The sequence below is a fragment of the Musa acuminata genome, chromosome BXJ3-10, assembly GCF_036884655.1.
Source record: "Musa acuminata AAA Group cultivar baxijiao chromosome BXJ3-10, Cavendish_Baxijiao_AAA, whole genome shotgun sequence".
In the NCBI taxonomy this organism is placed as follows: Eukaryota; Viridiplantae; Streptophyta; class Magnoliopsida; order Zingiberales; family Musaceae; genus Musa; species Musa acuminata.
The window spans coordinates 30,003,052-30,026,747 of record NC_088358.1 but is presented as its reverse complement, the minus strand read 5'-3'; the positions used below and the strand labels follow the sequence as shown (position 1 = coordinate 30,026,747).

Below are 23,696 nucleotides of genomic sequence, written 5' to 3'. Positions count from 1 at the left end.
GTTTCCCTCCCGCTTAAGCCCTAGATAAACCCTTCACCCTTTCGGTTTCTTCCTTGCATCTGGTGATGGAATTGGCGGCCGTGGCAGCGACCCTCCGGAGGAGGGCCAACCCTCGTATCCTAATGGCGTCACTACTTTCCTTCCATTGTCGGCAGGGCTGTCGTCGGCTCGGCGTACGTTTCCTCTGCAGCGACGGCCACGCGTTCGTCTCCCAGCCGCCTCGTCCTCCTCCTTCCGAGCGGGCGGCAGAATCTTTCCACACTCGGAAGGTTCTCGGGACCTTTAGGGAAGATTTCGAGGTCGGGTCCCGCATCATCTCCATCGAAACAGGCAAGATTGCCAGGTTCGCTAACGGATCCGTTGTGATCAATATGGGCGATACCAATGTCCTTTCGACCGTCGCCTCCGCTAGAGGTGATGGGGCTCGTGACTTTTTGCCCCTCACGGTATTGAACCCTCTATTCTTTTTTCTTTCCTTGTTTTCTTTTGTTGTATCATGTGGGTTTCTGCATTCACTAAGATAGCGTGTTTTTGATTAACTTTGATCATGTTTGTAACTAATATGAAAATTTTCATTCTTCTCTCTTGGAAGTTACTTTAAGTTTAAATACCTCTCGTAAATTCTTAAGGTGGATTTTTTTTTTTCTTTCTTTGAGAACAAGCGATTGAATTTGATTTTTCCGTGTGTTATTTGAAGAATATGCTACTTTGATATTATTGTTCTATATCATTCCTTTTGTACTTCTAAATGGAAGAATTATACATAACTCATTAATCTGCTGGCTCTTCTGTTTACTTGGTTGTTACTGATTATGATTTTACTTTGTTTCAACTAACTCAGCCCAGACAAAAGATTCAAGTTAATACTACTATTTAACTGCATGCAGTCATGGGAAGAAAAACAGCTGCGCACTGTTTCTCTCCATTTCAATGCAACGTTTGAGGCAGAAAATTTTCTTCTTTCATGTTTTAGTACAACCCAGGCATTAGTCTGTTTATTGGTCGTGGACATGCATTCAACTAGATTTGCACTAAATTAGTAGTTCCGTCCTCTGGAAGCTTATTCTCCATCTTTCTAGCTGAAGTTGCAAATCAGATAGCCTGAAAAACTAATGTAAAAAATATATTGGAAAGTTCGTCTAAATGGCTAGCTAATAAAATAATATTGATGGGATCTCAAAATTTTCTTTTCTCAATAATAAAATAATAGCCTAATAATATTTTTTGATCCTGCCTGAACTACTTCATCCATGGTGTCTTTTTAGCTTCTAGATTATCATGAGAAATTTGATGCTTGTCCCTTCTGACATGTTTTCACCTCTTTCTTTTTTTCTCTATATATCTATATAACATTGTTACCTTCAAATGATCTCTGAGTGATTGGTTCTTCCTAAGGTCGATTATCAAGAAAAACAGTATGCTCAAGGTGTTATTCCTACAACATTTATGCGGAGGGAGGGAGCCCCTAAGGAACGGGAACTCCTATGTGGCCGTCTTATTGACCGTCCTATCCGTCCGTTATTTCCTTCTGGCTTTTACCATGAAGTGCAGGTTCACTTTGCTACTCACAATTTAAAATATTTTAAAAGGCTTCATACATTCATCTTCATCTGGACATCTGTTTTCTTGATGATTTACTTACAGGTCATGGTAAGTGTTCTTTCTTCGGATGGAAAGCAAGATCCAGACGTGATGGCGGCAAATGCCACATCCGCTGCTCTGATGCTATCAGATATCCCTTGGAATGGCCCAATTGGGGTAATACGTGTCGGGAGGATCGATGGAAAATTTATCTTTAATCCAACTATGGATGAGGTAATATTCTTGATATGTTTTGAATTTTAAAAACAGGTTGTAGGCTATAAAAATATTTTTGTAGGTTCTATCTTTGTTTATGGTGGATTATGAGTGTGGAATTTGGTGCAGAATTGAGTATCTTGGTTTTCCTTATGTCATACTGGTGTTTTGAATATGCAGCTGAGCCTCAGTGATCTCAATTTGGTGTATGCGTGTACAACGGATAGGACTCTGATGATAGATGTACAGGCACGTGAGATATCAGAAAAGGACCTTGAAGCTGGATTAAAACTGGCACATCTTGAGGTGTAATAACTCATTGACTTAGTCTTTTCTAATGAGAAAATTTTTAGTCCTGGCTCATCTTGTTGTTGCTCAGGCTGTCAAATACATTGAGCCTCAAATTAGACTGGCTGAAAAAGCTGGCAAGCAGAAGAAAGAATATAAACTCTCAATGATTTCGGATGGTACACTACAGAAGATAAGGAACTTCGCAGAAGCACCTATTAAGGTCGTCTTTACAGATTCAGCATATGGAAAGGTGCCATTCTTCACTCCTGTTATTTTATTATTTATATAATTATTTGATTTATGCTTTTCTCCAAACAGGCTACAAAAGATAGTAAGTCATGGCTTCTTGTGTGCTTTAGATATGAAAATTGACAGATTCTAATCATGAAATGGTTTGGATGATATAATGGATTGTGTATTGTTAGTTTGAACGCGGAGAAGCATTGGACAAGATTACACAAACTGTTAAAGCAAAACTCGAAGAAGAGTGTGATGAGGAGAGCTTAAAAGTTCTGCCAAAAGCTATTGATACAGTTAGAAAACAGGTGCCGCTATCTGTCCAAAATTGTGTTCTATGCTTTGTTTCAATTTTTTTATGTAATTTATTTAAACTGCTGGTATATTATGGTACGGTTGCATGCATTTAGGTCAAGCCTACAATCATAATTTCCTAAATGTTCTCCTAGAGGAATTTCTCATGCCTTTTGGTTTGATAAAACTATAAAAATGTTATGCATCTTTTCTTTTGAATTATAAATTCTGTTAGAAATAGCTTTTGTCTTTTGTTACTTAATTCTACATTGTAAATGTTGTCTTTGGTTGATAGTTTTGGTCTAAGCTATTGGTCAAACAACTTGATCTGATGTCTACCTTTTTATTAAAGTCAATTTGTTCACTGGCCGGTTTTGTCTTAGGTCAGGAGCTGCCATGGCAGGGTTTTGTTTTGCATTCTTTCTCTCAGTCATATTAAGTACGACTGGAGAAAGGGTTAGGTCTGAGGAAGTGAGAGATTTAGAATCTTGGTTGTTGTTGTGGTGGTAGTACCATCCTGTAAATGTGAAGAAAATCAATGTGTATGATTTTTGAGGTTTGGACGTGGACATATGAATGTTTTTTGATGAAGTGGTCCTTATGGTAAGAGCAAGTCAATTTTTGGCTTTTTGTTGATGAGATATGAGCAGCTGAGGGGCTATCTATTCTTCCTGTTGGTCCAGTGCCAGTTTTTTATTAGCAGGATAATTGTGTTATTATTCCTGGGAGCTTGAGGGCTACACCTTTACCTTTTGGTATGCATGGAGTGGTTAATGGAGCAACTGGGTTAACTACAAAGTTTATTGTATTTTGTTTCACTATCCATGCTGCAGTTTTCACTCTTTCTAAATCATTGACCCTTACTCTTTTGGTATCCTCAAGCCTAACTTTAGTATACAAATATTCCAAAAAGCATCACATACACCTAGGTTTACCTCTTCAAGACTTTTGGGGATGTGGTCCACTATGGGATTCCGATTTTACCATCGATGCTACTAGTGTACTAGACTTTGTCATTTCTATTTTGACAAGTTCTGCTCCTACCAGTCTACTCGATCACTTCACTATATTGTTTAACTTATAAGCTTGCTTCAACTTAAAAGGTGAAGCTGCATGATGCTTCTGTCATTCCACTGCTTGGGAGAGTTAAATATATACAATTTAAACCCCTCGTTTGTTGTGGTTGTTTTTTGTTGCTTAAATTTCAGGATGTGATGGCGAGCTCATGAATTTTAGTTAGTTAAGTTTATCACTATACATTTTTAGAGTAGCTGAATTTAACTTCAATGATGGACACTTTCAAAATTCTGTCTTCTAACCAAATGAAGTACAAAGCATGTAAACGTGAGCACATTGACTTAAGTGATCTCATTGTAATACTAATGGACATATAAACCTTTTCATAATTGCTTGTTTCCCTGTTAATTCGATCTTTTGGGCTTTTATGGAGTCATGGTTTAAAATCTTAGCCTGATATCATAGCCATTCAATACATCAAAAATATAAAGTAGAAAAAAACTTATAAGCACGATAAAATTAGCACGTGTTAGATGAGTTAAGTTATATATGATAGAAGCTATACCTTTCCAAGAGGGGTCCCTACTAATACCAAAATGAATGCCATGTAATCTCAAGAGGTGGTTGTGGTTGGATGTTGAGGCTATAATTTAGTAGGTACCCTGTGATCCAGGAATAATTGAGCAAGTCAGCTCACTAAGTGGCACATTAATAATTATACTGACAATTTGTCCAATTGGTATGTCTGTTGGATTGTGTGCGAGTATGACCAGTGACCACAGTGTTTGTTAAGCAATAGAACAACCGATGGTATTCTACTCTTCAGCAATATGAAGCCTTTAATTCAACAACTTGTCTCTCTAAGCACTATTATTGTCCATTTCAACAAATTGAGACTAATTGTCTATCTCACACCATTATTTAAGAAATTCATGCCAATAGTAAGATTGTGATCATGAGGAACTCTGGTCAGAGTTGATATCAGTTAAGCTCTCTCATATAATCAAAGTCATCAAAAATTTTCTCGTGTTTGCCTTTCGTTTCCTAAACCATTCAAGTGGATTTGGCATTAACAATTTATGACAATTTATGCCTTCACAAAAAAGGCTACTGCAATCCTCTTGCTGGGATGGATTAAAAACATGTCTATGTCTTATAGCGTGGTCCATATGATGGTATTCCATGATACATGAATGTCATCAGCATTCTCAGAGTTATCATCATCGCTCAACCCTGATACGGATCATAGGTAGGCTGCGTGGATGTCTATCTATCAAGTTTCTCCTTCTGTTCTAAGTTTTTCTTATTACTTCTGCTCTAAGTTTTTCTTAGCACCTGTCCTTGAAGCCTGTTTAATTTACTGAGGCAACCCTGGATATAGCCTAGATCTGTATTGATTTAGGTGGAATCCATGTGGATCTAGCATAGGTCCATGCAAATCTACCATAGTTTTGCATTAATTTGGTTGGATTTTCGCTAATCTATATTATCTTCACAGAAATCTAGCTTATAGTTGTATAAACTCTCGGCCGGATTCGTGCGATTATAAATAAATTGACCGATCTTGGTCAAATATGCACAGTTTTATCTTAAATAAAGGTAAAATTAGCCTACATCTGCACTGATATTGGTTGGTCCACCGTCCATGCAGATCTAACCTAAATTTATGTGAATATATCCTATATCTGCACAAATCTTGTCATGAAATTCATGAGTAAAAGTATGAATATCACAAAAATACTCCCATCATTTCCCCAAAATTCATAACAAAAGCTTCAAGTTCAACTTCAGTTTTACCTTGCTTTCATGAAGACAACCTAAATTTGAAGAAGTTTGATTTGCTTGAAATTTAACATTGGTTTGAGAAGAAGATTTGAGAGTGACATTGAGAGTTTAGGGAGAAGAAAAGGGAAAAAAAGGATTTGTTTCAGATTTTAAATGAGTGAGAAAAGGGGGATCAGATGCTTAGCACTATTCTTACCACAATGGTATGTTCAGGACAATGATCTTATGAAACATCGGTTTGGTCGCTCCACCTATCATTTTAGCCTCAGTCCAGCAAAGGCCAGTTGGTTCAGAGTAATATGCTCGACATCTCAAGACTTTATTGGAGTAATCTGTTGTAGTGTTATTGGATATTCAGATATCCTTGTACTATTAATGGTACAAGGAGATATAGAGAAGACTTTTTTAGAAACTACAAAAAAGACGTTAATACTCAAGTTAACTACAGATGACTTTTTTCCGCTCAATGGCATGTAGTCGACTCCTAACAGCTGGGACTTTATATTGTTTTATTCTTGTTGTTGTTATTGTTGTTGCTTAGTTAAAAGCATAGTTCTTACCGGCATCAAAATCACAACACTATCTATATATCTCATTTAAAATTGGTTTATCTTTATTGTCGAGACAGTTTACTATGTGCTTCCATGTAATAGTAAGAACTCCTTTGTTGGTCTGTTGGTTTGTTTTCTGAAATGGTAATTCAATGTTTAGTATCATAAAAATACTATTGTTTTAAGATTATTAAATAACTAGCATGTGACACCATGCGGTGCATAGTCATTATGTGCATTCCACAGTCCTCATCAAACCAGAGGACTACTTGGTCCTCGTGCTCGCATTAGTCTCATCACCACTCATGTTATTAGTAGTTAAGATTCTAAAGCACTCACGGTTGAGTTCACTAAGAGAAAGCACTACTGGTGTGAAAGCTTTCTCTGGGCTACTAGATTATTTATCTCAGTCATATATACTTAAGAAAATGCTCTACTGAAAATGTGGTTTTGATTTCCCTTATGATCATTTGTCATGTGTGTAGATTATCCGGCGAAGGATTATTGATGAAGGCCTTCGAGTTGATGGTAGAAAACTTGATGAAGTTAGACCTCTGTATTGTGAATCTGGAACATATCCCATTCTCCATGGATCTTCACTTTTCTCTCGTGGTGACACTCAGGTTGACAGTAATTTTCTTATACTCTATTCAATTCTAATTCAAATGCTTATGTCCGAAATATTTGGTTTCCATAGAATATTATTTTTGGGTGAGAACAATCACTTTCTGTTGGAAATTTTGATTATAGGTGTTGTGCACAGTTACCCTTGGGGCACCTGGAGATGCTCAAAGATTGGACTCGATAGTTGGGCCGCCAACAAAGCGTTTCATGCTTCACTATAGCTTTCCTCCATTCTCAATTAATGAAGTCGGCAAACGTGGAGGCTTAAATAGGCGTGAAGTTGGACATGGTATTTCATCTTTTCATGCTGCTCTTGGAAAGCCTTACTTTGAATTTTCTGGCCTCAGGCAATACATTTGCATACATTTTTACCAAAATGTGATGTTCATTTTAACATATATGAGAGTGTCAGATCAAGAATAGTTTAATCAACCAGTTGATGTTTGTTATAATTTTGGCTAGTGCACCACCATTTTCCTTATTTTGAATCTGAAAAGAACATATATTGCGAGCGACACAGTAATGTTTCATGTTTTATTTATTAAGTCAAATATCTGAATGAAATCTAGCTATATTAGATTTTATTTACTTTGTCATTCCATTTTTTGTTGAAAATTATAATTCAGTATAAGACAAACACCAAAATGTAGTATATGCAAGTAGTTGAAAATTATAATTCAGTATAAGACATTTTGTGTTTCTGGCTTTAAACGTGCTGGTTATTGCGTGTATGTGGACAACATTTTACGATATGTTAACTACTGTCTTACAGTTTGGACTTTATGGATTGTTGTAGTAGCAAAAATAGTGGCAACTATCTTCTTTTGAAGGTCGGAGTACACTAAATGACAGGGCTGACAAGAGCTTTTGAAGACTTTTGCCTATGAAATCATTTGAGCTGTGGATAAACTGCATAATGTATTACCTTACATGGCCACTTAACAATTCCTTTATTGGTATTGCAGGCTTCAGTCCTTTTTCTTACAGTTATGATCCTTAGAAAGCCCAATCCATCTTTTTGTGATGTATGCATGTTTCATCTAATTGGAAAGGATGTTCTTTTAGACTCGGCTAAAGCATTTATTGGATTTTTGGGCACATTGAAATGAATTACATATTCATAATTCAAGACTGCTGCTGTCATTATTTGTCAGTTGCATCAGCAATTGAAGTTTTTTGAAAAGTCTTTGTGCTCTTTAGATAACATACATACTATTGTGGTTTTCACAGATGTATTTGCATAGCATAATGGTAGATCAAATTGGCATGTATATGTCATGGACTTCCTGGGTGTTTTACCAATCAATTTCCGCTTGAGGATTGACTTTCCTTTTGTAGGAACACTTGCTGAAAAGGCTTTGCTTGCTGTATTACCTCCTGAGGCTGATTTTCCATATACTGTTCGTGTCAATTCCGAAGTCATGGCATCTGATGGTTCAACGTCAATGGCAACAGTATGTGGAGGTACCATCTTTATGTTGATTTTGTACTGGATTGTAGTAGTGTTGGCACGTCTGACAAAAGTTTTGTTAAAGATATAGTCAACTTAATTGGCACCTCTGACAGCATTTATGTTTTTTTTCTTTTTATTATGAATGGTCAAAAAAATTTTGTTTACATCATCATCATTCCCTTCTTTTTTACATTGATAATCTTATAAAAAATTGCACATCTGTTGAACCTCAAGCATTGAGTGGTAGGTGCAGGCACATTCCTGTCCATAGTTTAGGCACATGACTTTATCTAATCCTGTTCAGCTAATGACCAGAAATATTTCCATTTTGATTATGCACCTTCTCATTGTATATACAAGAATGATGTGATGTTTTTAATCTTAGAGCAGATGCTTCAAATTTACAAGGATGCTACTGATGATAGGGAAGATATACTTTTTGAAAATTGGGAAGCCCAGACACATCAACTTGGTGGATGTATTCGTGTCAAACACGTGTGTGTTAGACATGTGCTTGTCTGACACGTCAGACATGGATACATTGCTGACATCGTCGGGCATGTGTCATTTTATTTATTTATTCTCTTTTATTTGGGACACGATGTATCTGTGTTGGGCGCTTCTCTTGTGCCCTTTCCCCCTCACGTGATGCTTGCATGTGACACTGAGCCATGTGGGCTTCATGTGAGGGTGGGGAAGTGTGGAATCGAGGGAAATCGAGCACACTTGTGTTGATTGTCCATGAGAAGGCTGAAGCTACCGTGGGCACCACGACCTGTCGGCAACCTCACCCCCGTCAATGACTTCACGCACCCTCTGTAACCTGACCCTAGTCGACGACTTGATCAGCACCTATTGCATGATCTGCACGGCTATGCCCTCGGCAACCTTGCCTCACTCCTATTGGCGACTTCAACAACACTTGTGCACAACTCTCGTGGCTGTGCCCTCAGCGACCTCACCCTCGTTGGCGACTTCACTAGCATCCATTGCATGACTCGCGTGGTTGTGCCCTTGGCGACCCGTCACTGGCGGCCTCGCTCATGGGCTTCCATCAGCGTCCCTCTCGTTGACCCATCATCTCGCTTGTGTGTAAACAACAACCCGTGACCTGTGTCGCAGAAAGCCTTCTCTCTGTTTCTTTTTAGTATTTCTTAAGGAATTGATCACCTTTTATATTCCCTAAATTGCAGTGTCACATAACTATATTAATAACTATATTGATAGTAAATTATGTTATTGTCTCTTATTAGCAATAAGTCATGTATAAAATTTATAACAGAAGTAAATTATGTGGATATATGCTAAGAATTTATTTTAAAAAAAGTACTAAATGTACTATAAGATTTAAATATAAATATTATAAAACTCATATTAATCAAATGATATATATATATATATATATATATATATATATATATATATATATATATATATATATATATATATATATATATATATATATATATATATATATATATATCATATCTCCTGAAGCAAATAAGAACTACTTAGGTGCTTTGTCCTACTAGTTGTCTGCATTATGTGAGAGCCTTTTAGAACTCCATGTATTGAAGAAGTAATATGCTTGGTTGGTAATTTTGTTTCCAAGTGCTAAAAACAGGTTTATGGGTTTTACTTAATATTTTTATCTTAACAAGCGGCTTCTCAGAGTTTGTTTTGCTGCTGGTAGATATCACTGCTTTGGCTGTTGGCACAATATTAAGGAAATCTTTTTGGATTTTGGATCATATACCCAATAGGCTTTGCGCGGTATACACGGGAGGCCTTACACATAAATTCTGTCTTCTGCTTTACTTTTTGAGAAGTTTTCAATTGTCAGGAAAAACTGATTTTGTGTTTAATGCATCACCTAAACACTGACCTATCTTTATGTTCTCTATAGGAAGTATGGCTTTAATGGATGCTGGTATCCCTGTAAGAGTACATGTTGCTGGTGTTTCAGTTGGTCTTGTCAGTGATGTGGATCCATCCACTGGAAGAATTGTCAATTATCGTATACTGACAGATATACTGGTAAATCCATATTGCCTTTTATGTTGGAATGAATTTTCCAGGAAAATCTTAAGCATGAAGGATTTATTTGTTCCCTCTGGTACATGTGATTCGTTTACTGGACCAGAATAAATATATCCAAGTTCTTAGCGTAACCTTGTTTTGGATATGCTTCCTTACTAGCTTTACCTGTCTCGTTTGTGAATTCCCAGGGTCTTGAAGATCACCTTGGGGACATGGACTTTAAAATTGCAGGAACAAGGAAAGGGATTACTGCAATCCAACTAGATATAAAACCTGCTGGAATACCCCTAGACATAATTTGTGAGTGTTTAAAACCGGCACAAAAAGGTCGTAATCAAATTCTTGATCGCATGGAAGAAGAAATAAGTGCACCTCGTACACTGGGTGATGGAAGTACACCTCGATTAGGTTTCTTTGCTTTTCTCTATTTCAGACCTTGCTTCAGTTGTCAAAGGTTCTAATAATAAACTGATGTTGTGGTTTACTGATATGACTGTTTGCAGCCACTTTGAAGTTTGCTGCTGATTCTCTTCGACGATCTATTGGGTTTTTGATCACTCAAAGAAAGAGGATTGAACAAGAAACAGGTGACTGATGAGCTTTCATGTCTTAAATTTCTTCTAGTTTCCTCATGATAGATATTGAATTTTCTAGTGAATATTTTCTCACACTGGAGGGAGAAAGTCAGTGGTCTACATTTGTTGGTCCTGTTGTATGTTTGAACAAATAGGTGATAACATACTAATTTGCCGTGATTTAAGATGTTATAATATGGTTGCACTATTGTGTTTTCACATGAATAAAATTCTGTTAAAGGAAACAATTGCAAAAACCATGCCATGGCTATTAATGTTGGTGTCTTCCATAATGCCATAGTAAAAATGATGAAGTATAGATAATACACTTGGTTCTAATATTCTTTGAATTATACAGCTTATCTTTGAAAGCATTCGACTAATTCCAATGTCCAAATGGACATGCCAAGCATTTGGGTAGTGCTTATGCTTGATAGACTCAAATATCCAGTTTACAATATTGATCCAGGATCTGGATATGATATGTAATCTAAATTCCTATGATGGTTTATGTTTAATTTCTTATAGATTATAAAAACATTTGAGCATTGTCCAAACTTACAGATTTTCTGAAGATAATCTTAGTGAAAGCAGTTTCTCGACTCTTAATCTCAAGGATGAGAAACTCTTCTAATCATATTCTTCCATAAGAAATTAAATGTTTTTACCCCCTAATTTGACAGATAAAATAAGGAGCCAATTCAAAATATTAAAAAGAATACATACAACATTATAACTCTGGGACAGTCCATCCTTGATTATTTGTTCAAATGCCAAACTTCCTAGTTCAATCTGCCTCCAGTAGACATAAGCTATTAAGATCTGATGTGTCCTACAATCTTAATTCTTATGATTACACCAAAAAGTTTATCATTTATGATTGATGTATGTATATAATTTTCGCAAAGCGATCAAACCAAAGCTCATATTAGGGACTATGTAAGAACTGGGTCATATGTGTAACATTCTCAAGTGTAGTTCTACAAGGGCTTGATGGGCATATTACCATTGATTAACTTGAGCTTAGCTATTTTGGTTTGGTTCAATAATTTAAGGGGTTAAGGGTCAAGACAAAAGGTATCAGAGCCAACTTAGTGGTGGATATAGACAATAAGTTGAGGAGTAGAAAAGGGTTATCTGTGGGAATGGAGGCATTTCATGACGTTAAAATCACTGAGATAAACCTCACGTGCATCATGTCTGAGTTCAATTCTGAGCTATGTTGGCCTTTGATTAGGATGTTAAGCCTTTTAAGTCAGTCGTGGAAGGTCAAGTGGACAAGGTTGTAATACCCCCCAAGTTTAGTGCTACATTAAAAGTGGGCAAAGACTTGAATTGACTTAGTAACCGAGGTCTAAACATTTTGGATCAATGGTTTAGGAATGAGTCAGTTATCCGATCAGACTTGGTTATGACAATATGGGTGGTACCTTGTTGGTATAATATTGGTACTTGTCAGTATACTTAAAATAAAAAGTTGATTCACATTAGCATATTGGCAATGTCATGGTACACCAGTGTGCATGTTTCTTGTCATCGACCAGTACTATGCAATTGGTACAACTGGTTACTGTGCTATCTCATAGTTGAATTTATGTTAGTACTTATTCTCTTTAAATGTTAAGTTATGGTAGAATCTTTTCTGTCTACAATATGAGGGTTCTAAAGGTGTTTGCAACTTATTATAGTATTGCACTTTATCAAAACCCAAGAATCACAATGGTCTCTTCAATTTGGTTTCTTTCCTTGGGCATAATTTTTCTTCTGCTAATCCACCTTATTCTCTTAAGGTGCACGAGTTTCGGTAAATGATGGGGCAGTAACTATTGTGGCAAAAAATCAATCTATCATGCAAAAAGCTCAAGAAAAGGTACTAGTTCTAAAAGCTCAAGGAAATTGTTTGCATACTGCTTTCAAAGCTCAAGAAAATGATTTGCAACTATCTTTTAGCTGTCATGTTACACAATCATCTTTGCATCTGTTGCCGAATCTATACTATTGTTTGGATTTGTCTTTGTGAATTATGCTTCTATTAAGTGATTTTTTTAAAATACTTCTGGGCAATGTTTGAAATATCAGTTTGGCTGTTATGAACAAACCAGTATTTACTAGTTTGATGAAGCATCGGATATGGGCCATGCAGCAATTATTTTATTTGGTGGTACCAGGTGATATAGGTGAATACACAGTCCTTTATTACAGTTCCGTTCTGAACCAACAAGTTGTTTGGTTCTAGGTATTGATATTTTTCAATAAAGTTATTTGAGTTGCTTATAAGAAATAAAACGATGCATATATTGATCATCTGATAGGCTTGTGTGTCATAAAAGGCATCCTATTTCATGGTTCCTATTATTGTTACTTGCCTTTGAGTTGCTATTTAACTTTTAACACATCTATTTATTTTACTTTGATAGGCTTGTGGGTTGTGTAGACATCGTTTTTGTTCCCATTTGTGTTAGACCCAGATGAGCCTTTAATCCGTGTGATTGTAGCACCTACTATATGTGTATGATCCTCTACTCATCGTAACACCTACCATATGTGTATGATCCTCTAGGCTCAATATCGAACTGACCTTGAGTTATACATGTCAGAACTCCTTCTGGCTAAGTGAATTATTATCTTTATAATAGTTTACTCATCGACTACGGATGTACTAGGCCACTACGCCGTAGTCTCCAGGCGATACAGGGGAATCCAATCCTTTGGACATATTTGTCCTCAATTACCGTGTACCTACAGTCCCTCCATCTAATATCCTAGAGATCGTATATCAGACATGGTGTTGTCAGATCTATACGGTTTCTACTTGAGTCTCGTTTTAATCAGATTCTTCCGGAGAACTTTTTCTCTCTCAATCTGAATGACCATGGTCAGAGATTTGTCTGAGTAAGAACACATAGGATATTCCTCTCATGAGCGGATGATCCTCTATCGACACTCAATAATCCTCATAAGTTTGACTACCACTTCCGATGATCGACTGTGCTAGATCTGAAACTTCCAAACATATAAGTCCGGTACCAAAGAGTGGAGTACTCATACATGACATCCTTGGTGTCTCAAGTCTAAGGACTAGGTACACCACTAGGACAATAAAATTGTTGTCTGACAATGAGGTATCATTAACCATACAACATTTCGTGAGCGAATCAATCAGTGAACTCATTTTCTAATGAGCACTTGCATTGTAGCCTTAGTGTCTCAACGCGAGCAGTTATGAGACCAACTGCTTTCATTATATGGATGAGTATACAACACACTAGTCTATCCGGTTATCTCGATATCCCTCTCAAGTAACCTATGACCATGATTATTTAGGGTTTGTGTTTAAATGTGAATCAGTTTTATTATCGTGATCTCATCATAATCTGATTCTTATTGCATAGATTTATGAACATCACAATATATATATATATATATATATATATATATATATATATATGTATGTATGTATGCAACAAGCAATATAAAGTGATAAAATGTCAAATAATATAATAAGCAAAAAGAATGTGTATCATGTCACATGTGTCATCACTCACGTGAATAATTTGGATCAAATTGGGTTCAATTTAGATAAATAGACTTGAATAAGTCAAACCAATTCCAAATCACCTTGACTTGATCTCAATTGATCAAATCTGGTTTAGTTCAATCAATGTTTAGGCCCAAGTCTAACAAAATAAGAATAATGAGTTAGATTGCATAATACTGAGCTAGGTTAGGCTACCCTATGTACTGGTCATGTATACTGCATATGATTGTGCATGCACCACACCAAGTTGGGCCAGCCCATAGCCCATGGACCGGTCATATGCATTGCATTTGACTACCCATGTTGGGTTGGGTTGAGTTAGCCTATGGGTAGGGGCTTGACTTGTTGGCTGCGCTTGGCCTATTGATTAGGTCTAGTCTGATAGCTAAGCTTGGCTTATTGAGTGGGCCTAGCTTACGAGTTGATTTCAACCCAAACCTAACCAATTCCCTCAATTTCGAATTGTGACATTATAATTAAGCATATATTCGTTAATAATAAGTTATTAAAACATAATAATAAACAACATATTGAAAAGATAAATTGCATAAGGAGGAAATATCATTCTAAATCTAGTATTGTTTAAATTTAATAAAAATCAAATATCGTGCATTCAAGATAAATATTTTAGAAATGCATATAAAATGAATAATTTCAATATTTTCTAATGCAAAAATAAAATTCTAAACCTTAAAAGGGATAAACGAAGATCTTGGAATCTTAACATAACATGTTTTAATCTAACAATAAAATTTTGACATTTAAAGGAATAAGAAACTTTTTAGAATTGCATATAACATATTTTAATCCAAAAATAAAATTTTAAACTTTCAAAGAAATCAAAGAAAATTTTTTATTTTTCAAGAAAGTCATGGGAATCTATCTCTCCTCAGCAGGATGTAACTCCTTGTTCCTCCCACTATAGGCTTGGTTTGATGAGGAACAAAGGAGAAGAATCCCTCTCCTTAAATAGGAGGAGGTGAGCTCTCTAAGGAAATTTTTTTTGTATTTATTTAATATTCATTTTATTTTATTTGCTAACAAAAATAATATTATCCTATTTGGAATGTTGAATAGTTATTTCCTAAATTTCATTAGCAAGCAAGGAAATAAAAAATCATGCGTAATTTGAAGATTTCATTACATCGTCCACTTCGACTAATGCTGCCATTGTCATACTCATAAAGTGAGTTACCCGACCGATCTCTCGTTGTCTCATCGTACATGTACCGATGCCCCAAGGAAGCAGTACATCGACTGCATGGTCAGCGTTGGCATCATTGTTCCTCTTTAGCACATCATTCAGATTCTTCCCATTGCCTTCTGCACTGATGTAGTTGTAATGGACCAATTGTCATTGACGGCTGTGCTCTAAACAATGGGTGTGCTGACATGTCGAATTAGAGGATCATTGCTTTGGCGTTGTTTTCCTGAAAAAACCATAAGATCATATTTACAAATTCAGAATCCTACCAAATTATGACTTCATCCAAATGAATCTTGGCTAGAACCGAATGGATCTAGACTTGATATGCAAATATCAACCCTAGATCCAAATGGATGTAGTCAACTTCAGAATAGATTGAGCCTAGATTTATTCAGAGTCCTTAGTTAACTCTTACTCTCATGCAAGGATATACATGAGAGTAAGAGAAGAGGAGAGAAGGCTTCTGAATGGGGCTTAAATAAGTCCAGAAGGAGACTTAACAGCCAAATTTGGGTCAAATTTGACTGTTGGAACAGTGTACCAGTCGAAATTTGACCTGTTTCGCCCAGTATCAATGCTGGACCAAGCAATAAGTGTTTTACTGGGGCTTGAACCACCCAGTATGCACCTGGTCCATGAGCCGGCCTGTGATCCAGTCAGTAAATACTGGCCTGTCTACCATTCTGCCAGAAATTGCAAGCCTTGGTTAGGATTAATTAGGAAGAATTTGATGGCTTGTAGTTTAAGTAGTGATTTTGCCCTTCTACATAGGTCAATGGTAGGAAAAGATTCATTTAGCCAAATAGCTGGCATCTGTTACTTATTTTGTGTAGCCAACATGATCTAGATACAACTAATTTTATGTGAAATTATTGTCTTCATAAGCCTGGAGTTCTGATTGTTGAGATGCTATCATTTTCTTATTGCAGATCAGTTTTCTTATTGGAGGTGAAATTGAAGTTGGTGGCATATACAAAGGTGTTGTTTCTTCAATTAAGGAGTATGGTGCTTTTGTTGAATTCAATGGCGGCCAACAGGGTCTTCTGCACATTTCTGAGTTGTCACATGAAACAGTATGCTCTGCTATTTAATTCTTCAACTAGATATAGAGTCAATATGAATACACCATTAGTTAATTGACATGTCTCCTTGAAGTTTTTATCATTATAATTCTTGTTAACTGAAGTCATTTCATGTTACCAAGGATTGTTGTTTTGTTAGATGGGCTTGTCTACACAGATTAGCAGAACATGATTTTATACCATGTTGGTTGGTGCAGCATGTGTTGGTAGCTTCAGCACAGGTCAGAATGGTGCAAGCCTATGATACATTTTGACCTGTGTCAACACATGCCAGTTGGCATAATAATCCTTAGTTATTGTTATTGTTTTAACTGCTACCCCTTGAGTTCCGTGGCGCAAAAGCATTTCTGTTATTAGCTTTTTTAACTATATATGGTTTAATAGAGGACTTGTCTGATATATGGTTCAGTACATTTTGACTTGTCTGTTATTAGCATTTCTGTGGGCATGTGTATCTTTTGCCCCTTACTCTCTTTTTAATAGTCAATTGCTAATTTTAGTAAATGTGTGACTGATTTGATTCTCGTGCCTATTCTCTAGAAAGATCTGATTGTTGTGAACAAGCTAGATGCATGAACCTAACAAAAGGAGTGCTTGCTGAGAGAGGATTCAACACTTCCTATATTTTGTAAAATGAAAAAAGTAGCAGATTTCTTGTTTCCTCACCTTTCTTGCTACATGTCTATCCATCTTCTGTTTCTTATTCTTTTTCCCCTTCTGACACAGTTCCTATTAATCTATATTTTCTGGACATGATCTACTCCAGACGTGATGTCATCCAAGGATTGCCTTTGAAGGGTTCAGACCCTAGCGGAAAGACCATTTATGTATAATGTGCTTAGACATGTCACAGCCTGCTGCATCACACTATATGAGCTAACTCTGGTGGGACTAAGAAAACTATAAAGGAAAAGAGAGAAGCTCTCCTATAACATAGTTCTCGCTCCAAGATCCATTTTGAACAGTACATCCAAGATATGGAGCAATATGTCCATCCTTGATGTTATCAGCTGCAACTTGCTGAAAATCTGGAAGATTGCACCTGAACTTCTTGAGTCTTCACTTCCTCTCTTTCGATTCCCATCAAATCTTAAATCTTAATTCCCCAATCTTAAAATTTATACTTCAGCGGGAAATTACTCATACTTGAGTTTATACATCTTTGGGTTATTGAAGTTGGATAGATTTGGCCTTATTTGGAACAACAATTGCAAAGTATTGCTAATATAATTTACTGCTGCCTGTTGATTAATTGCCTAGTTGATGATTGAACTACTGAATCTGACGGCTGGATGGACAGTCTGCTGCTTCAGTTCATAATTCTTCTTTTAATATAATAACATGCTTTTATTTCTAGGAGCACATTTATTTCTATCATGCTTTTAAAATTTTAATTTCATATGGCAGTCCTTTTGATCTTTAGAGAATTTTCTACAGCACTAACAACCACTAGCCATAATGTCCCAACTCTTTTAGTTGGCTATGTGGAATTGTTTTCCCACCATTGAGCTTCGTTTAGTGCAATATTACTAGACAAACATAACCACATTTTATTGTTTCTTAGAAGTTCTTTAAGAACTTTCTCTGATAATAAAATGTAATTATGTTGTTGATATATCATGTATAAATACTTTTAACTTTCATGCCAACCATTATCCTAAAAACATGTACTTGTTTGCTTGAGGTGTAGCATTTTCACCATTGAAACAGAATGAGATCTGGTTATTTTTCTCCCCAATTTCATTTTTATCTTTCTTTAAGACGAATGTTTCATGAGCACACATGAACATACAAAATTTTCTAGAGGCTTTCTGAAGGCCTTCATCACCACCATTTATTTTTTAGATGTTTGAAGCACTTCCCATGATAGTTTATGATATTCTCAATGTTGAATGTACTATAGACTTTTTCACTAAAGGAATATTGTAGTTGTGGTTATAAATTTGTATTCATCTTTCTTTTGTTTAATGCTGATTTACACTTCTAATTTTAAATAACAACAATAAAGCCGTAAGTCTTAACTATTTGGGATCGGTTACATTTCTGATTTTAAAGCTTTCCTAATTTTGATGGAGGGCTGATTTAGTACCAATTATTTCTAGAATATTGACTCTTGTCATCTGTTGTTAGATTGACTAGTTTCATTGCTTTCTCTTAACTTGTAATTTTGTGTGTACTATTTTGAACAGCCTGGTCATGGGTTTGAATGCCACACCATTGTCTTGCATTAGACTATCTCATGGACAGCTTCTTGATTTGGATTCTGTGATATAGTTGACCCATGATTGATAGGGAAAGCTTTTAGCTTTACTTTTGCATTTTTCTTTACATGATATGGAACTATTACCATGCATCTGTGATCAGACTTGGCGAATAGAATGATGTGTATTTCATCCTCAGGTATCAAGAGTTTCTGATATCTTATCCGTTGGTCAAGAGTTATCTTTAATGTGCATCGGGCAGGATGTCAGGGGTAATATTAAATTGTCCTTGAAGGCTACAATTCCTAAGCAAGATTCCCTAAATGACAATTTGGATGGTCAAGCTTCTGTTGTTCCTGCAAACCAAGCAGTCAATGTTTGGGCCTCGCCTTCACTGGAGAATACGACCTGCATGGAAAATCTTGGGTCACTGAATGATGTACAAGATGAAAGTAATGAATTGCAGTCTGCCACATGCTCGTCTCCAGCAGTAGTAATTCGGAGTGCTGCAGAGTGTGATGCTCAGGACCTTGCTTCTGGTAAACATGTCACAACAAAGCGTAGAAAGCTTAGCAGATCTTCTCCTAGGCCTTATAATGCATCTTTACCATGTGAAGATGTTGGAGAGTCACCAAAAAACAGAGATGATGTGAGTTTGAAGAAGAAGAGGAGACAAACGAAGAAAGAGAAAGAAATGGATGCTTTTTCTGGTACAAAGCAGAAAAGTGACAGCACACTCAAAACTGTGTCGCTTGCATATGATGTTGATGAGAAGCCAAAACCCACTATCCGTGCAGATTCACTGAAGCTTGGTGATACAGTGACGGCAAAGGTATATCAGATTCGTGCCCATGGGCTGGTACTTGAACTGAATGGTGGAATTCGGGGAATGTTCAAGTTTGAGGTACCCGATCTCTCTCTGAATATCTTTTTGGTCTAAAGTTATTCTCTTTGGGTGACTTGTATTGAATAGATCGTCATATTAGATTACTCAGGTACTCAAAACTTCTCTGGAGTTTAATTTCAGGTAAATGGCAGAAGGGACTTCGAGGTAGGCAAGGAGCTCCTTGTGAGGTGCTCAAGCTTTTCTAGCAAGGGAATTCCTGTTTTCTCATTGTTGAAAGATGAGTAAAAATTGTGATTGAAGCCTCAATCATATGGAGGACTCGGTAAGTCTGGCGGAGCTGTATGAGACACCGGCTGAAGATCCACCATCATAAGAGAGCAGCTCAGAAATTTCATTGGAGGGACACATCAAACCTGAAGACCTTTACGTGTTTTAACGTTTGTTGCAGATCATTATATTAGTTAGTGTCAGATTATTATTATTTTTTAGGTTGAAACTACTGCTTGGAAGAAGCAAATGGTTGGGGACTTTGAGATTGGCTATGGCCACATATTTTTGTATGGATTGCCGATGCGGTGTACGCAGAGTTTTTGTATGTTGCTCGCAAGATAAAGGCCACAAGTTGGTTCGTTGAAATCTTTGTATGTTGGTATATCAGATGAGAGGGTATAGTACGCTTTTGCGCCCCGTGCAAATGAAATTTTTGTATGTTGCTCGCAAGATAAAGAAGGTGATGCGTCTTCTCGAACTTCATCTGATATACCCTCTCGTTAGTCGTGAAACGTGGACTTATATATGAACAATCGGTCAATGTGGCAGTTATGTCTTATGGTCTTTGGATGATATAGAAACACAGGAATGAGATTAGAGTCAACCAATCCAGATCCAATTATTCTGGTATCTTTTACAAGGTTATCGTTTACAACCGAAGGGATCCGGTGAGATATGTCACATCCACGTTAAAGGCGTAAAGGCCACAAGTTGGTTCGTTGAAATCACATTGATTGGTGGTACGGTCACTCACTCCTGATTGGGATGGCATCGAATTGTGCAAGAATGGCACTAAAAGGTCTTGAAGTGGCTACAGTTTTACTCTCTATTCTCATGGAGAGCAACTCTGCTGAACTTATGAAAGAGGTAAGGTCTTCGAGTGGCAATCCATGAAGGAAATATGCCAAATATATTGAGAGATCAAATTAGGCAAATGATGTTTGCGTCTCACACTAACATGAATGAGGCTAAAGCCACATAATCGGTGGTTATATTTTGAGACTTAATGGATCAAAACAAGTAGAGTTTTCCAACTAAATCCAAACATATTAAAATTAAATAGTGTGCCAGCACATATTTATTAGCTTTAAATAAACGTTATCTTTGCCTTTAATGTATTAGAGAAACGATGGTAAAGTCTATTATGGATGCAACAAAGCTTACAAAGGTTGTTAATGCTAACATGACGATCGTGTGTTTGAGCAGCTACTACTCAAGCGGATAAGAGATCCAAGATCGGAACTTACGTTCAGCTGCATCATCCGGGAAACAGGGCGTTTAATGTCTGCTACTCGAGAAGCCACCTGTTTGATAAAGATCATAATGACCTGGGTGGCTTTTCTAACAAGGCAGAGAGATACACGTCGTCCCTGGACTTGAAGGAAACCACCCACTTGTGTTTCTTGTACCTGAACTGCAGGAACATGTACATGTAGTCATCCAGATCCTTCCTGTTGCAGAAGAACTTGTCCACCCACAACAGGCCTCCCGGTCTCAGCACCCGGTCCCAGTCGAACAACACGAAGTCCAACAACTGGAGGTCGATCCACCCATCAAGAAAGACGCTGGTATGTATCAAATCCAGCGTGTTGTCGAAGAAAGGCAGCCGCTGATTAAGTGTTGCGTACAGGGGGATTAAACCCCTAAGTGCAATCATCTCACTGAATGGCGCGCCCACATTCAAGGTAGCGGACACGATGGTTACGTTCCGCTCCCGCATCCTCGCTGCAAAACTCCCTGTTCCGAAACTGATGTCGAGTCCGATCCTGATCTCCCCTGGCTTCACCGCAAGGACATCACCAATGAGGAAGTCTGCGAGCGAGGTGTTGGTGACCCACTTCAGCTTCTCCTTGTGGAGCTCGAAGCATCCAGTGCACTTGGAGAAGCCCCTTCTCGGATTCCTGCTCGATAAACACTTGAAGTCCCGGCAGTAGTAGTTACTCCACCTCACGTTGCGGTCATCTGGCATTGTCCACAGGGATTCGTTGATCGGAAGCGGCCTCTGATAGAGTCTCGATGCTCGAGCCAAGCACCGTCTCCGGGGGAGGGGGTCGCAGCCACCCAACATCAGCTTCTGCGCTAGATTCCAGTCGTCCCTGCAGTAAGAGCCGATGTCATAATTCATGTACTCCTCCAGCTCCTTTCTCATCAGGACGCAAGCATGGCCGATCGTGTTGTAGGTCTTATTCGTGCCAAATACGCTCGCTTTCCCGTTCCGATTGCCCTTTCCCGTGATGTACTTGCGTGTCTCCTCCACCGTGAAGAAATTTATCAAAGGGTCCTCCATCGGGGACCCAGGAGCTCGAACAGCATCCGGCTGGGGAATGCGAATGAGCCTGAGCGCGACATGGGCACTGTAAAGCGGCTGGATCACCTCCTCTTCCAGGAACATCCTGAACTCAGTCCGAGAGATGGTTTTAGCTGCAGATCGGCCTTTGCTCTCCTTGTCCAGCTTTTGAATGGTGGATTCAAGTTTGTCCTGAAGCTCTGAGAGCCGGATAAGGACCTCCTCCATCCGATCATTAAGGGCCTTGAGGTCGAAGTCAGCGTAGCCATCGTTGATGGTGTGGAATTTCTGACAGGACTCTCCATCAGTGCTGTGGAGAAAGTAGCCCACGGAGTAAAAGCGGTGGAGGCTGGCAATGCTGATTAGGATGACGAAGATGCCTAGGATGATCTGTAGAAGGGCCATAATTCTGGTGAAGTTGCACCTGGGAACGCATATCCTCTCCATCTTCATCCCGACCGGAAGAAACAAACCGAATCTTAACTTCTTCCCTCCTCTGCACTGACTTGAGCTCGCTCCTGGCTCAATGCCCAAAAATGCAAGGCTTGCGCAAGTTAGGTGTGCATCCACTTAAAAGATCCGAGATTTTCTTGGTGATCGAACTCTAACTTGGAACGATATGTTTCAGATTTCCTGCGACTCGAAAGAAGAAAGAAAGAACCCACGAATCCAACAAGAGAGAAGCTGCAAATTTAGAGACTTTGTTAGAACAAGAACCTAGATAGTAAGTACAGGAAAAATTTCCTCAGGGAAAATATATGTCAATCACCACATTCTGACACCGAAAACTTGAGATATATGAAGAAAGCAAAAGTTGAGATTCTTGCGGCGAAAGAAAAAGCCGGTTTTCTTTCTGCCAACAAAGGAGGAGCTACACTTGAGGAGGATGCAGGCAGCTGAAGAAAAGCAGGGATCGTGAGCGAGAAAATCTACCAGCGCAGCAAAACGAAAAGGAAGCTGATCAAATTAATCACAAATAATGAAGCACACGAAGACGAGAAACAAGGCCGAGGGTGCAAAACGAGTAAATAGAAGCGAGCAAAGATGGATCACTCTCTCTCTCTCTCTGGGGATCCAGACCCCTGTTCTTATCAACCCACCTCCATCCCTCTGGCAGCGGGAGCGGAAGTGATATTAATCACATTCGGAGAGGGAAGAGACTGTGGGGAGGGGCGGTTGACTAGATCTGGAGGATTAGTAGAGATACTGGGGTTTGGCAGGACGCATCGGGAGAGGGAAGGGACGGTGGGGAGGGGTTGGGGGTTGACTGCATCTGGAGGGTTCCCGGAGGAGCTGGGGTTTGGCTGATCGCATGAACTTTTTGATACCCAAAAAAAGAGTCAACTTTCGTCTTCTCGAATCAAAAAAACAATAATAACGAAGGGGCGCGAAGGACGGCGGCGGAGGTGGCACGCCCCGCGAAGGGAACGGACGGGTGGATTTCCCGTATCTATGGGTGGGGGTCAGCACAGAACAGATCTTACCCCTGTCTATGTCTTTTCGATCCGGTTTAAATAATCGCTCGATAGCGCCGTCCCCATGTGGCAATCGTATCCAGCAATCGAAAAGAGAGAGAAAAAAAAACTAGGGGCCCAGATGT

The 23,696-nt window shown here is 38.1% G+C and overlaps 2 protein-coding genes across 3 annotated transcripts; one reads left to right on the top strand and one right to left on the bottom strand.

The window, feature by feature from the left end:
- Positions 1–20,175, top strand: LOC135650482 (polyribonucleotide nucleotidyltransferase 2, mitochondrial-like). The gene is made up of 16 exons (XM_065169865.1): positions 1–446; positions 1,396–1,551; positions 1,645–1,815; positions 1,978–2,103; positions 2,177–2,338; positions 2,514–2,633; positions 6,458–6,595; positions 6,723–6,885; positions 7,935–8,060; positions 9,956–10,086; positions 10,278–10,497; positions 10,593–10,676; positions 12,455–12,534; positions 16,339–16,482; positions 18,892–19,596; positions 19,720–20,175. The coding sequence occupies exons 1-16, from the start codon at positions 66–68 to the stop codon at positions 19,822–19,824; spliced, it is 3,012 nt and encodes a 1,003-aa protein (XP_065025937.1). The 5' UTR covers positions 1–65; the 3' UTR covers positions 19,825–20,175.
- Positions 20,176–20,881: 706 nt separating this feature from the next.
- LOC135586513 (probable methyltransferase At1g29790) lies at positions 20,882–23,425 on the bottom strand. 2 transcript variants are annotated; one of them, XM_065170974.1, is made up of 2 exons: positions 23,197–23,425; positions 20,882–22,780 (listed from the first exon to the last, which is right to left on the bottom strand). In XM_065170974.1, exon 2 carries the CDS (start codon positions 22,547–22,549, stop codon positions 21,128–21,130), a length of 1,422 nt encoding a protein of 473 aa, XP_065027046.1. In that variant the 5' UTR covers positions 22,550–22,780; positions 23,197–23,425; the 3' UTR covers positions 20,882–21,127. The 2 variants fall into 2 exon arrangements, with proteins under 2 accessions (XP_065027046.1, XP_065027047.1); XM_065170975.1 differs by lacking the exon at positions 23,197–23,425 and adding an exon at positions 22,866–23,102.
- Positions 23,426–23,696: the final 271 nt, after the last annotated feature.